Source organism: Salvelinus fontinalis, chromosome 4 (genome assembly GCF_029448725.1).
Source record: "Salvelinus fontinalis isolate EN_2023a chromosome 4, ASM2944872v1, whole genome shotgun sequence".
Lineage (NCBI taxonomy): Eukaryota > Metazoa > Chordata > Actinopteri > Salmoniformes > Salmonidae > Salvelinus > Salvelinus fontinalis.
The window spans coordinates 36,247,988-36,264,632 of record NC_074668.1 but is presented as its reverse complement, the minus strand read 5'-3'; the positions used below and the strand labels follow the sequence as shown (position 1 = coordinate 36,264,632).

General features: G+C 43.5%; 1 protein-coding gene across 1 annotated transcript in view; it reads left to right on the top strand.

The window, feature by feature from the left end:
• Positions 1–5,935: 5,935 nt before the first annotated feature.
• LOC129853650 (coronin-1C-A) overlaps positions 5,936–16,645 on the top strand; it is a 68,651-nt gene continuing 57,941 nt past the window's right edge. The window contains exon 1 of the mRNA XM_055919927.1: positions 5,936–8,161. Coding sequence (XP_055775902.1) covers positions 6,061–8,161 — 2,101 coding nt within the window. The 5' untranslated portion in view covers positions 5,936–6,060. The remainder of the gene's footprint in view (positions 8,162–16,645) is intronic.

The window sequence follows — 16,645 nt, the reverse complement described above, 5'->3', positions numbered from 1 at the left end:
ATATTTCATAGAGGGGAGGGGTTGACGTTGCTAAACATTGCTAAGTGCTTGGGTCAAGACTGCACGATTGACTGTAGTGGCCCACATCCTGAAATGAAATTGCATAATGCCCCCATCTGTATACCTTGGCAGGAGAGTGGTGTTATAATAACCAGATTATGTAGCGCTTGGCTTGACTGTCCCAGTTTGAAGCACTTTTGCTGCCGGCTGTGGTTCCTCCTGGCCCGTATGGTAGTGTGCGTGATTAATGATGGACCGTTCTTCATAAAATGGCATGTGTTGTGGGGAGGAGGGGAGTGGAGTCATTCTTGCATTGCTGCGCTGTTATGTGAAAGCCTTTAACACAACATGCTTCTCCTGAGGCTGTCAGTTGGACAAAAAATGCCATAACAGGGTGAGCTAAACAAGTATCAAAGCTTTTTAGGTTCTATATATACTGAACAAAAATATAAATGTGAAATGCAACAGTTCATATTAGGAAATCAATCAACTGACATAAATGAATTAGGCCCTAATCTATGGATTTCACACGACTGGGCAAGGGCGCAGGAGAAGAAGCCGGATGTGGAGGTCCTGGGCTGGCGTGGTTACACGTGACGCACTGCCAAATTCTCTAAAACAAGGTTGGAGGTGGCTTATGGTAGAGAAATGAATTTTCTATTCTCTGGCAAAGCTCTGGTGGGCATTCCTGCAGTCAGCATGCCATTTTCACACTCCCTCAAAGCTTGAGACATCTGTGGCATTGTGTTGTGTGACAAAACTGCTCATTATGAGTGGCCTTTTACTGTCTCCAGCTCAAAATACACCTGTGTGATGATCATGCTGTTTAATCAGCTTCTTGATATGCCACACTTGACAGGTGGATGGATTATCTTGGCAAAGGAGAAATGTTCACTAACATGGATGTAAACAAAGTTGTGCACCAAATTTGAGAGAAATATGCTTTTTGTGCTTCTGAAAAATTTCTGGAATCTTTTATTTCAGCTCATGAAACATAAGACCAACACTTTACATGCTGCGTTCATATGTTTGTTCGGTATAGTTGTCTGAAAACAACAAGACTTTAATATTTTGCTATATGTTTTTTTTTTACACTCCCTTAAAACATACATGAGATCAGATCTTCAGGTAACTGTAACTCATTTGAGCTCCATGATAATGTTCTGTGCTGATTTTGATGGGAGGCCGTAAAAGGTGGTAGACAGCGTCAAATGTCATCCTTGGTCAGCTAACAGGTTAGCAGTCTCCCTTTGACTCCCTTTGCAGTTGGGCCGACTGCTATGCTCACAGATTTCAGAATGGTGGGAGGTGGATTGTGTTGATGAGGAGTTGGCATCATTTTGCAATGACGCAAACTCCCTAGAGTGTAATATCACACTATTCAAACGCAAACAGGCACCGGTTGCCAGTGGCACTGGCCCTCAGACTCAATGCTAGCTGGCTGTCGGCTGGCCCTTCTTCCCCTGCTCCTGCAGCATATGTTGCTGGTGAATTCTTGGCTGCCATACCTCCCCCTTTGTTTTATTATCTGAGTAAGTATCCTGTTTTGGAAGTTACTATGGAGACCGGGGGAAAACAGAGACATTTCTCAGCTATTGTTCATCTCTCTTGCCTCCCTCCTGGTTAGTCAGGGGCCTTGGGTTGCCATTTACTGCAGCCATACTCTACACAGAGGAGAGGAACTCACCCTCTGACCCTCTCACACACATAAACACACACATGCACATTCTTTCACGCTCTCCCTCTTTAAAACAGTTTTCTGGCGTGTATTCATATGCGGCATGCGGTAGGAGTATGTAAACACAATTGGGTAAGGAAGAGGACGTTCCTCATCTTAACAGTCTGTATAGGTTAAGGAGTTCTATAGCTCATGGTGTTGGGATTCGTCTGCTGAACCAGACCCCTCATGCTGTTTCCTAGGAGACTAGCAACTCTGCTCTGAAAAATCCACTCACAATCATAGCCTACTCTGTCTGTGCCCTATTGAATATCCCTACAAGTGAAGATCACGCTCAGAGATGTTTCTAAATCTGGGTCTTCAAAGGTCCAGTGCAGATAAAAATGAGATTTCTTTGAAAAGACTGCCTGTTTTGGTGGGATGGAGTCTTGGCCTGCCTGGTGACATCACCAGGTGGTAAATTAGTTAATACACCAATAAGAAAGAGAGTTCCAAACCTCTCTGCCAATAACAGCTAGTTTTCAGTTTTTTCCTCCCCACTCAGTCAGTTCTACCAAAATTCTTGTTTGAGAAATTGCTCTTTGCTAACAAGCTATTTATTTTTATTTTCGTGTAGGCCTATGCTTTGTTCCAACTTATACCTGAAGCATTGTGGATGCATTATACCTGACCATGATAAGGGGATATCAGACGTCTAGTAAGGAACAGCTCAATATGTCCAGAATTGGGGGAAAGGTGCTCTAGAACTCAATATAAACACATCTTGAATGAGTTGATGAGGAGTAGGGCTCTGCATGGTGGATTTATAGATTTTACAGGTTTCAGTGTGTTTTGTATCTCACCACAGCATGGAAATTAGAAACTGGGAGTTTGGCCTTAATTGATAAACCTTGACAAGACACTTATTGTATTAGGCAAATGTGCTGTGACGTCCCAAGGCTGGAATATAAGCCTCCCTTGCTAGTGCAGTTGAGGGAGGACTCAACATAACCAACCAACAAAGAGTGCTCTGTCAGTCCTGGGAGAGCAATCGGCTGGGAGACAACTAACCGGTGAGTGTCCGTCTCGCTCTTACACAAACACACACAGGACAGATCAAAACTATATTCAACACCTCACTGTAGTGACTGTAAGGAACCAGGCCTAACCCTGGCTGCCTCTCCAGTCAGACTGGTCTCATAGACTAGACGTGACATAGTAAATGTAAATCCGGGACATTCAAATTAGTATGATATGTTACGTTTGGTATGGTTACATGAGACAGGTTACTTAAGGGAAAAATTAAAGTAGGGTCATTGGTTGGGGTTGATGGGTGGGTGTATATCGTGAATGTCTAGAAACCCAAAGGTTGCATGTTCGAATCTAATCACGAACAACTTTAGCAGCTTTGCAACTACTTAGCATGTTAGCTAACCTTAACCCTTGAACCTAACTCCTAACCCCTAGCCTAGCTAACATTAGCCACCTAGCTAATGTTAGCCACAACAAATTGGAAAGTAACACATTAATTTTATTTGCATATTGTACAAATTGCAATTTGTAACATATCATACGAAATGGATGATGGACATACACAAATGAATACACACCATACGAAACGTAACATATCATACTAATTAGAGTGTTTGTGATTTAAATGTACTATGCTACCCCTGCTTGCACCAGTCAGCTTACCAGAGTGCTGGGAATGGGTAGCCTACTGTAAACTGCCTTTATTCAGGATGCTACTGTAAGACTAGAATAACTTTTTTTGCATGTGCTTCCTGGCTTGTTGTTGGTTTGACTTCCCTTTATTCAGGGTGTATTGGAGCAGCAGAACACAAGGCGATCAAGTGATCTGCCTTGGGCGCTACGGCTGAAGGGTGCAGGACAATGGGGTAGTTGTAGCCAGCGATGGGCTGCATTGAGGCAGGGGTCCTCCTCATGGTGCTGATGGGGCCTGCAGGACTCTCAGGGGTCTGAGCTGAGGGTATTTTTAGGGTGAGCCTTTGTAGTAATCAGTGTTCACATGACTGGAGTGTGATGTAAGGAACGTTTTTTTTTCACACAGGAATTATTTTATACAGTCTACAGGAGTTCAGTTTAGCTGTGACTCCATAGTGAGTTTGATGTACAGTGCCAATGCTATAGAAACGATCAAGTCTGAAACCTTCTCTCTCTCTAGAGGAAAAATGATGGTAGGCTACACTTATCTTAATTTCAGCTACAATACTCTAACACTGGACTTAGAGCTGAGTGATATATATAATGTATATACCATGTAATGTAAACATGTATTTCAACATTTTAATATATTGTTCTGTAATTTTAATTTTAAATTGCATGCATACACGCACAGAGAATTCAATGTTTTTTCAACATGTTTGTATTTCTACACAGCGAGTGAATGTTAGATAAGATGTTCTCACCCAGTCATGTCTCTGTCTGTCTGGTAAATGTTCAGCAGTCATACGATAAGGAAGCAGCAGCCACAGCAGTGATAGACAGGGAGAGAAGAGAAAGGGGGCATTGACAGGAAACAGACTCTTGTTCTAGAGCTCTGTCCATTGTGCTTCATTATTTTCTCTGCTTACCCCTGCAGTTCAGTGTGAGAAAATGAGCTCTGTAACATGGTGGACAAACTGACATACTCTAGCAACAGGAGTGGAGGCCTAGATCACTTATGGGTAGCAATGGTAGCTATTGGACGTACTCATGTGCAAACAACTAAAAACATTAGCTAAACACACAAGAAACAAACACCAGATATACTTTTTAAGATTGATAATACCCCTACAACAGCCTGCTAAAGAGCAATGGATGGAATACTGGAATAACAAAGAGAAAAGCAAAATGTATAAGCAGTAAGTTATTGTATGAAAATCCTGCTTTAAAATATGTGAAATACAGTTTTGGATTTCCGGCGTTCATTTATAGAATAGGTCAACTACTGTTAGTGAGAGCAAATATCCGGTGATTGGTTGAATTGCAATAATCGAACAAAAATAACTTAATCCAATCTTGAGAAAGACATTTTGTTCAGAAAAGGCAGACAATAGTCTCTAGCAACTTTATCAAAAACGTCATAAACTCCCAAAGAGAGAGAGGGATTATTTTCATTGTGGCTTTAGATATCGAATGGCCTTATGTGCCTGGGCTTCATCTGCAGTCGAATCAGGTTTCCCTCTGATCATCTAAGAGCCTGGAATCAAAGGGCTATATCCTGCATTCTGTTCACCCTACTATTAAATATTATTTCAGGATTATCTAATCACTTTGTTAGGCTGCTGTTTCATTCACTAATGTCCTACCTCCACATTTACATACATCAGAATTTGACAATCCTGGCTAAGGTCCTACGTGCTGACTGCTGACATGATCATCCTCAGAGGGAAAATGAGGGAGGTTTCAGTTAAATCTTGTGACTCCAATGTATTTTTCTTAAGTTGACCCAATACGGGTTAACATTGCAAGAACATGAACAATCTAGAGTGATTGTGGTCATAAGACGCTTAGCCAGAGCAGACCATGTAAATTACTTCTGTTTAGTGTGACTTTCTGCTCTCCTTTAGCTCACATAATGTCATAGTGGTATATACTGTCTGCACTGTGTCTACACATAGTCAGATTTGAGCTATTTCACAGTAAATGAATCTGGCTTTGTGCCTGATATCTAATTACACTGCTCATTTTCCTGTCTCTACCTCATGTTTCCAGCTGATGTTTCCACCTCTGCCTGTTCTCAGTGGGACATGTATTTATTCAAACACTCCGCTGTGAAATAAAGTGGTTGTGGGAGAGACAGGGAGAGCAGGGCACAGTGGGAGAGCAGGGCACAGTGTCTACAGTTAGATAAACGGTGGTGGACTGGCATGCCAAAGCCAGTTGTAGACTGCTACATAAGAGTGAGGATGGTAATGGCTTGTCTTTCTCCACAGACTAGCATGGGGCAGAATCAAGATAAGGTGGAGGGAGATAAACAGGCCAGCGGTGGAGAAGCGGAGGAGAGGGGGCCCTGCATCGACCTGGGGGATGCAAGTGGGGACACAGGCGGTGCCATGGAGGGAGGAACCCCCCGTGAGGAGGCCGGTAACGCCGGGGAGGATCCAGGGAAAGCAGCCGCTGAGAATCTGGATGAAGGCCCAGGCAGGGAGCCAATAACACCTTCGGCAGAGAAAAACCTTAGCACTCAGAAAAGGGTGAGTCCTTCCACGGAGGGGGAGATGAGAGAGGAAGGGGCTGGAGGAGAGGAGGGAGGCAGGACTGCTCTACTGACTCCACAGGATCCGGACAATAGCCAGAGCCCAGAGAGTCACACACAGAGTAAGGAGAAGGCCAGAATACCCAGACAATCCACCCAAAACGTGAGGGATAAGGAGAAGAAGGAGGGTAAAACTGCCAAGATGTATCGTCGAGATGAGAGAACAGCGCCACATCAGAAAAACCAGGAAGAAAACCTCTGCTCTGCTTTAGGGGAAGTTACTGGGCAGATGTATAATACAGCTGTGGAGAAAACTGATGCCACAGTTTCAATGGGTGAGGCCACCATGGAATACAAGAAGGAGGGTTCTGTGGAAGTTGGCAAGGGTGGGACTAATACGGGAACTACTGATAACGTCGAACAAGAGGGAGGAAGAAAGAAGTTGCCTGTTCAGAAAGACCAGGAAATGAAAAATGGAACCTCCGAGGCAGTTGAGGATGAAGACACCAAGTGCACTGATGGAGCTGTAGGCGGTTTGAGAGAACTGACGGATCCCTATAAGACTAAACATCAATCATCATTGAAAAAGACCAAAGGGAAAAAGTGTCTGTCAGTTGTGGGTAGGACCTTGAACCATGACCATCCAACAGTGGGAAAGGTAAAGCCACATGACGATGAAAACAAGGGTGACATTGAGAAAGAGAATAAAGCGTCAGAGGCAGCAAGATGTGACATCTCATTCCAGTCTGGCCGGAATGATAATCACAAACAAAGTGAGCTGGACAGGGCAGGATCCCCTACAATTGACCCTCCCAATCAAGGGGACAAAGAAGACTTGCCCATGGTGCCTGTAGTAGAGCCAAGCTCTATTTTGGAGAAGCTACTTAAAAGAAACAAAAATGAGGCGTCTCCAGATCTCTCCAAAGTTAGAAAGGTGGTCTCTGTGTCAAGGGACCAGTCTGACGACCATGACCAGCTGAAAACATCTGAGACAAAGCCTTATCCACAGGGTGTTGAGACGGGGGCCATATCAACACCAATATCAGCATTGAAGGAAACAAAACCAAAACCTGCCGTGAAGGAAACAACACCAAAACATGTCGTAATGAAAACACCAAAATCATCCGCTGATGTTGCAAAGACAGCTCCATCAGATAAGAATATCCCTGAATTACAGTGCGATGTTGAGGAAGAAACCATGTCGTCATCATCCTCTGTATGTGCAACAGAGAGACCCCCTGGAGCAGAAGTTAACACCAAGCCCTGCCATGAGGAGGATCATCCACAAAGTCTGACAAAGAGTGAGCAGGCAGGGAAAACTGCTCAGGACTCCACAGATATAATCTGTCTACCAGCTTCACTTCTAGAGACTGAATCTGTCACTGAACGAGAAGTGGGGACATCCACACCAATGGATGAGGCTGACTGTAAAGGTTCAGAGCAGGACTCGGCAACAACAGTTTCCTCGCCCCAAAACGAGGAGAAGACGATGGAAAATACACGCCCAACTGAAACGCAGTCACCAGAGAGCTCACAGAGTCCACCTGTTGAGGGCAGGCCCTCCTCTAGGAGTGATGTCATCGCAGAAAAACCTGCATCTTCCTCAGTGTCTGAGGTCATCACTGAGTCTACAGAGTCTACATCCTGCAACAAAGAGGATGATCAAACCACAGAGCCCCTGCCTTTGCACAAAATGGATGAATCACCCAGCACTATCCCTATCACTGAGATTCCTCCATCACAAATAGAAAATATCACTGCGGGGAAGACAACACCTAGCCTATGCACCTCAGAGGCCTTGCATGATGATTCTATGGAGGAGGCTAAGACCAATAAGGACCCTCGTCAAATAACAGACATCCCAGTTGTAGTTATAGAGGCTACCCCGGCCTCAGTAGGAACTGGGATGGCTCTATCAGAAGAAAGCCAAGGGAGTATGGATGAGACGCTTCAGTCTCAAAATGAGACTTTAAAAACAGAGCCTGTGTCACAGCAAGTCACAGAGCGCACCACTGCAGTACATTATGATGAAAAGTCTACCCAGGACAACGACGAAACTGCCTCAGAGTGTGACAAACACCAGGATACTCCTAAATCGAGGCCTGTTTCTGAACTCATAAAGGAGAACATTCTACTACAAGAAAAGCTGAAGCATCCAGATTTGACAAAGCCATTGGCAGCAAAGCCTGATTGGGTTTCGGAGCAAGCCCAGTCTGTGAAGGTGGCTCAGATGTTGGCGGCTTTTGACTTCCCCAAGAAGTCCCCAGAGAAGGCACTGGAGAGGAAACCATCTGTGAGAAAAGGTAGGAGCTTTACAAGTTATCATCTGAAATGTGCATTATGTGACAGCCTATTGTAAGTGGGGATGAAGAAAGATATTATGGAACCATGTGGATGAATGAGAAATGTACCGTGGTGGAAAAGGTACCCAATTGTCATACTTGAGTAAAAGTAAAGATAACTTTTTAAAAGAAAATGACTCAAGTAAAGGTGAAAGTCAGCCAGTAAAATACTACTGAAAGTATTTGGTTTTAAATATACTTCAGTATCAAAAATAAAAGTACAAATCATTTCACATTCCTTACATTATGGAAACCAGGTAGCACAATTTTCTTGTTATTTTAACTTACGGATAAGCAGGAGCACACCAACAATTTACAAACAAAGCATTTGTGTTTAGTGAGTACGCCAGATCAGAGGAAGTAGGGATGCCCATGGATGTTCTCTTGATAAGTATGTGAATTGGACCATTTTCCTGTCCTGCTAAGCATTGAAAATGTAATATGTACTTTTGGATGTCAGGGAGTAAAAAGTACATTATTTTCTTAAGGAATGTAGTTAAGTAAAAAGGTGCCAAAAATATAAATAGTAAAGTACAGATATCCCCAAAAAATTACTTAAGTAGTACTTTTAAAGTATTTTTACTTAAGTACTTTACACCACTATATATTTGAATGATTTCTATGCTGAAAGTATTTGGTAACCACAGGCTTTTCTGATCCATAAGTCCAATATATACAGTACCAGTCAAAAGTTTGGACACACCTACTCATTCAAGGGTTTAAAAAAAATATATATATATATTTTCTACATTGTAGAATAATAGTGAAGACATCAAAGTTATGAAATAACACATGGAATCATCTACTAACCAAAAAATAGTTGCACAAATCAAAATATATTTTAAAGTAGCCACCCTTTGCCTTGACAGCTTTGCACACAGCTTGGCATTCTCTCAACCAGCTTCATGAGGAATGCTTTTCCAACAGTCTTGAAGGAGTTCCCATATACAGTTGAAGTCGGAAGTTTACATACACCATAGCCAAATACATTTAAACTCAGTTTCACAGTTCCTGACATTTAATCCTAGTAAAAATTCCCTGTCATAGGTAAGTTAGAATCACCACTTTATTTTAAGAATGCAAAATGTCAGAATAATAGTAGAGAGAATGATTTAATTCAGCTTTTATTTCTTTCATCACATTCCCAGTGGGTCAGAAGTTTACATACACTCAATTAGTATTTGGTAGCATTGCCTTTTTAAATTGTTTAACTTGGGTCAAACGTTCCCGGTAGCCTTCCACAAGCTTCCCACAATAATGGGTGAATTTTGGTCCATTCCTCCTGACAGAGCTGGTGTAACTGAGGCAGGTTTCTAAGCCTCCTTGCTCGCACACGCTTTTTCAGTTCTGCCTACAAATTTGATATAGGGTTGAGGTCAGGGCTTTGTGATGGCCACTCCAATACCTTGACTTTGTTGTCCTAAAGCCATTTTGCCACAACTTTGGAAGCATGCTTGGGGTCATTGTCCATTTGGAAAACCCATTTGTGACCAAGCTTTAACTTCCTGACTGATGTCTTGAGATGTTGCTTCAATATATCCACATAATTTTCTTTCCTCACGATGTCATCTATTTTGTGAAGTGCACCAGTCCCTCCTGCAGCAAAGCACTCCCACGACATGATGCTGTCACCCTCGTGCTTCACGGTTGGGATGGTGTTCTTCGGCTTGCAAACCTCCCCCTTTTTCCTCCAAACATAATGATGGTCATTATGGCCAAACAGTTTTATTTTCGTTTCATCAGACCAGAGGACATTTCTCCAAAAAGTACGATCTTTGTCCCCATGTGCAGTTGCAAACCGTAGTCTGGCTTTTTTGTGGCGGTTTTGGAGCAGTGGCTTCTTCCATGCTGAGCGGCCTTTAAGTTTATGTCGATATAGGACACGCTTTACTGTGGATATAGATACTTTTGTACCTGTTTCCTCCAGCATCTTCACAAGCGCCTTTGCTGTTGTTCTGGGATTGATTTACACTTTTCGCACCACAGTACGTTCATCTCTAGGAGACAGAACGTGTCTCCTTCCTGAGCGGTATGACGGTTGTGTGGTCCCATGGTGTTTATACTTGCGTACTATTGTTTGTACAGATGAACGTGGTACCTTCAGGCGTTTGGCAATTGCTCCCAAGGATGAACCAGACTCTACAATTTTTTTCCGGAGGTCTTGGCTGATTTATTCTGATTTTCCCATGATGTCAAGCAAATAGGCACTGAGTTTGAAGGTAGGCCTTGAAATACATCCACAGGTACACACAATTGATTCAAATGATGTCAATTAGCCTATCAGAAGCTTTTAAAACCATTAAATAATTTCCTAGAATTTTCCAAGCTGTTTAAAGGCACAGTCAACTTAGTGTATGTAAACTTCTGACCCACTGGAATTGTGAGACAGTGAAATAATCTGTCTGTAAACAATTGTTGGAAAAATTACTTGTATCATGCAAAAAGTAGATGTCCTAACCGACTTGCCAAAACTATATTTTGTTAAGAAATTTGTGGAGTGGTTAAAAAACGAGTTTTAATGACTCCAACCTGTGTATGTAAACTTCCAACTTCAACTGTATATGCTGAGCACTTATTGGCTGCTTTTCCTTCACTCTGCGGTCCAACTCATCCCAAACCATCTCAATTGGGTTTAGGTTGGGTGATTGTGGAGGCCAGGTCATCTGATACAGCACTCCAGCACTCTCCTTCTTGGTCAAATAGCCTTTACACAGCCTAGAGGAGTGTTTTCAGTCATTATCCTGCTGAAAAACAAATGATAGTCCCACTAAACGCAAACCAGATGGGATGGCGTATCGTTGTGGTAGCCATGCTGGTTAAGTGTGCCTTGAATTCAAGACAGTGGTTGAAACTGAAAATCTCAAATTTAGACTAATCATTTTTCTTAGCCCAAGCAAGTCTCTTCTTATTGGTGAACTTTTAGTAGTGGCTTCTTTGCAGCAATTCGCCCATCAAATCAAATGTTATTGGTCACTTACACATGGTTAGCAGATGTTATTGTGAGTGTAGCGAAGTGCTTCTAGTTCTGACAGTGCAGCAATATCTAACAATTCCACAAGAACTACCTAATCCATACAAATCTAAGTAAATTAATGGAATAAGAATATATGGATGAGCAATGACAGAGCGGCATAGGCAAGATGCAATAGATGGTATGTGTGTATACATACATACATACATACATACATACATACATACATACATACATACATACATACATACATACATACATACATACGGTGGGGAGAACAAGTATTTGATACACTGCCGATTTTGCAGGTTTTCCTACTTACAAAGCATGTAGAGGTCTGTAATTTTTATCATAGGTACACTTCAACTGTGAGAGACGGAATCTAAAACAAAAATCCAGAAAATCACATTGTATGATCACCTACCAACCAGTAAGAATTCAGGCTCTCACAGACCTGTTCGTTTTTCTTTAAGAAGCCCTCCTGTTCTCCACTCATTACCTGTGTTAACTGCACCTGTTTGAACTCGTTACCTGTATGAAAGACACCTGTCCACACACTCAATCAAACAGACTCCAACCTCTCCACAATGGCCAAGACCAGAGAGCTGTGTAAGGACATCAGGGATAAAATTGTAGACCTGCACAAGGCTGGGATGGGCTACAGGACAATAGGCAAGCAGCTTGGTGAGAAGGCAACAACTGTTGGTGCAATTATTAGAAAATGGAAGAAGTTCAAAAGCCCTGCACCCCCCACAGCAACTCGCCCAAGCCTCCCCCATTTCTTCTTCACCCAAATCGAAATAGCTGATGTTCTAAAAGAGCTGCAAAATCTGGACCCCTACAAATCAGCCGGGCTAGACAATCTGGACCCTCTTTCTAAAATGATCTGCCGAAATTGTTGCAACCCCTATTACTAGCCTGTTCAACCTCTCTTTCGTATCATCTGAGATTCCCAAAGATTGGAAAGCAGCTGCGGTCATCCCCCTCTTCAAAGAGGGAGACACTCTAGACCCAAACTGCTACAGACCTATATCTATCCTACCCTGCCTTTCTAAGGTTTTCGAAAGCCAAGTTAACAAACATATTACCGACCATTTTGAATCCCACCGTACCTTCTCTGCTATGCAATCTGGTTTCAGAGCTGGTCATGGGTGCACCTCAGCCACGCTCATGGTCTAAAACGATATCATAGCCACCATCAATAAGAGACAATACTGTGCAGCCATATTAATCGACCTGGCCAAGGCTTTCGACTCTGTCAATCACCACATTCTTGTCGGCAGACTCAACAGCCTTGGTTTCTCAAATGATTACCTTACCTGGTTCACCAACTACTTCTCTGATGGAGTTCAGTGTGTCAAATCAGAGGGCCTGTTGTCCTGTTGTCCGTACCTCTGGCAGTCTCTATGGGGGTGCCACAGGGTTAAATTCTCGGGCCGACTCTCTTCTCTGGAAACATCAATGATGTCGCTCTTGCTGCTGGTGATTCTCTGATCCACTACGCAGACAACACCATTCTGTATACTTCTGGCCCTTATTTGGACACTGTGTAAACTAACCTCCAGACGAGCTTCAATGCTATACAACTCTCCTTCCGTGGCCTCCAACTGCTCTTAAATGCAAGTAAAACTAAATGCATGCTCTTCAACCGATCGCTGCCCGCACCTGCCCGCCCGTCCAGCCTCACTACTCTTTACGGTTCTGACTTAGAATATGTGGACAACTACAAATACCTAGGTGTCTGGTTAGACTGTAAACTCTCCTTCCAGACTCACATTAAGCATCTCCAATCCAAAAATAATCTATAATTGGCTTCCTATTTCTCAACAAAGCATCCTTCACTTATGCTGCCAAACATACCCTCATAAAACTGACCATCTTACCGTTCCTTGACTTCGGCAAGGTCATTTACAAAATAGCCTCCAACACTCTACTCAGCAAATTGGATGTAGTCTATCACAGTGCCATCCGTTTTGTTATTAAAGCCCCATATACTACCCACCACTGCGACCTGTACGCTCTCGTTGGCTGGCCCTCGCTTCATACTCGTCGCCAAACCCACTGGCTCCAGGTCATCTACAAGTATTTGCAAGGTAAAGCCCCGCCTTATCTCAGCTCACTAGTCACCATAGCAGCACCCACCCGTAGCACGCACTCCAGCAGGTATATCTCACTGGTCACCCCCAAAGCCAATACTTCCTTTGGCTGCTTTTCCTTCCAGTTCTCTGCTGCCAATAACTGGAATGAACTGCAAAAGTCACTGAAGCTGGAGACTCATATCTCCCTCACTAGCTTTAAGCACCAGCTGTCAGAGCAGCTCACAGATCACTGCAACTGCACCTGCGCGTAGCTCACCTGTAAATAGCCCATCCAACTACCTCATCCCCATACTGTATTTATTTATCTTGCTCCTTTGCACCCCAGTATCTCTACTTGCACATTCATCTTCTGCACATCTACCATTCCAGTGTTTAATTGCTATTTTGTAATTACTTTGCCACCATGGCCTATTTATTGCCTTACCTCCCTCCATCTTACCTCATTTGCACACACTGTATATAGACTTTTCTACTGTATTTTTGACTGTTTGTTTATTCCATGTGTAACTCTGTATGTGTTGAACTACTTTGCTTTATCTTGGCCAGGTTGCAGTTGTAAATGAGAACTTGTTCTCAACTAGCCTACCTGGTTAAATAAAGGTAAAATATTTTTTTAAGTACAGCCCAAAAGCTGTCAATTGTGTATCTGTAAAAGTTTGAGGGTTTAGGTGACAAGCCAAATTTCTTCAGCCTCCTGAGGTTGAAGAGGCGCTGTTCCGCCTTCTTCACCACACTGCCTGTGTGGGTGGACCATTTCAGTTTGTCTGTGATGTGTACGCCGAGGAACATAACTTTCCACCTTCTCCACTGCTGTCCTGTTGATGTGGATAGAGGGGTGCTCCCTCTGCTGTTTCCTGAAATCCACAATCATCTCCTTTGTTTTGTTGACGTTGAGTGAGAGGTTGTTTTCCTGACATCACACTCCGACTGCTCTCACCTTCTCCCTTTAGGCTATCTCGCTGTTGTTGGTAATCAAGTCCACTACTGTTGTCATCTGCAAACTTGATGATTGAGTTGGTGGTGTACATGGCCACGCAGTCATGGGTGAACAGGGAGTACAGGACGGGGCTGAGCACACACCCTTGTGGGGTCCCAGTGTTGAGGATCAGTCAAGTGGAGGTGTTTCCTACCTTCACCACCTGGGGGCGACCCATCAGGAAGTCCAGGACCCAATTGCACAGGGTGGGGTTGAGACCAAGGGCCAGTTGAATGCTGAGCTGTAGTCAATGAACAGCATTCTTACATGGGTATTGCTCTTGTCCAGATGGGATAGGGCAGAGTGATGGCGATTGCATCGTCTGTGGACCTATCGGGGCGGTAAGCAAATTGAAGTGGGTCTAGGGTGACTGGTAAGGTGATATGATCCTTGACTAGTCTCTCAAAGCTCTTCATGATGACAGAAGTGAATGCTACGGGGCAATAGTCATTTAGTTCAGTTACCTTTGCCTTCTTGGGTACAGGAACAATGGTGGCCATCTTCAAGCATGTGGGGACAGCAGACTGGGATAGGGATTGATTGAATATGTCCGTAAACACACCAGCCAGCTGGTCTGTGCATGCTCTGAGGACATGGCTAGGGGCGCCGTCTGCGCTGGCAGCCTTGCGACGGTTAACACGTTTAAATGTCTTACTCACATCGGCCACGGAGAAAGAGATCCTACAGTCCCTGTTAGTGGGCCACGTCGGTGGCACTGTATTATCCTCAAAGCGGGCAAAGAAGGTGTTTTAGTTTGTCTGGAAGCAAGATGTCAGTGTGCGTGATGTGGCTGATTTTCCTTTTGGAGTACGTGATTATCTGTAGACCCAGCCCCATACGTCTTGTGTCTGAGCTGTTGAATTGTGACTCCACTGTCTCTATAGTGACATTTCGCTTGTTTGATTGCTTTGCGGAGGGACTAACTACACTGTTTGAATTCGGTCATATTCCCATGGACCTTTCCATGAGTAAATGTGGTGGGTCGCGCTTTCATTTTTGCGTGAATACCGCCATCTATCCACGGTTTCTGGTTAGGGTAAGTTTTAATAGTCACAGTATGTACAACATCTCCAATACACTTCCTTATAAACTCACTCACCAAATCAGCGTATACGTCAATATTAGTCAAAACATCTTAAATGTTTGGATTCCGATTGGCCAGACCAGGGTTGAATATCCCTTGGCACGGGTACATCCTGTTAGAGTTTTTGCCTATAGGAAGGGAGGAACAAAAATGGAGTGGTCAGATTTGCCAAAAGGAGGGCCTTGTATGCATTGCGAAATTTAGAGTAGCAGTGATCCAGTGTTTTACCAGCGTGAGTACTACAGTCAAAATGCTGATAAAATTTAGGTAGCCTTGTTCTCAAGTTTGCTTTGTTAAAATCCCCAACTACAATAAATACAGCCTCGGGATATATGGTTTCCAGTTTGCATAAAGTTCAGTGAAGTTCCTTGAGGAACGTCAGGGTATCGGCTTGAGGGGGATATACACGGCTCTGACAATAACCAAGGAGAATTCCCTTGGTAGATAATACGGTCAGCATTTGATTGTGAGGAATTCTAGGTCAGGTGAAGAAAAGGTCTTGAGTTCCTGTATGTTACAATTACATCATGAGACGTTAAATATGAAACATACACCCCCGCTCTTCTTCTTCCCGGAGAGATGCTTATTCCTGCCGGTGCGACGCATGAAGAATAGAGGTGGCTGTACCGGCTCCGACAGCATATCCCGAGAGCCATGTTTCTGTGAAACAGAGTATGTTACGATCCCTGATGTCTCTCTGGAAAGCAACCCTTGCCCTAATTTTGTCTACCTTTTTATCTAGAGACAGGACATTATCAATTAATATACTCAGAAGCGGTGGGTGTTGTACGCACCTCTGAAGTCTTACCAGAAGACCAAGCCGTTTGCCTCTTCTCCGGCGGCGATGTTTTGGGTCAGCCTCTGGAATCAGTTCAAATGCCCTGGGTGGTTCGGACAAAGGATTCGCTTCGGGAAAGTCGTATTCCTGGTCGTCGTGCTGGTAAGTTGACGTCGCTCTGATATCCTATAGTTATTCCCGGCTGTATGTAATAACACTTAAGGTTTTCTGGGCTAACAATGTAAGAAATAATACATTAAAAAACACAATTTGGCAAAGTTTGCTAAGGACTAGAAGCGAGGCAGCCCTCTGTCGGCGTAATCTTAAGATGAAGACCTGATTTTACGCTGTCCTCTGAGCAGTTGTAGAGATGTCTGTTACTTGTACTCTGAAGCATTTATTTGGGCTACAATTTCTGAGGCTGGTAACTCTAATGAACTTATCCTCTGCAGCAGAGATAACTCTGGGTCTTCCTTTTCTGTGGCGGTCCTCATGAGAGGCACTTTCATCATAGCGCTTGATGGTTTTTGCGACTGC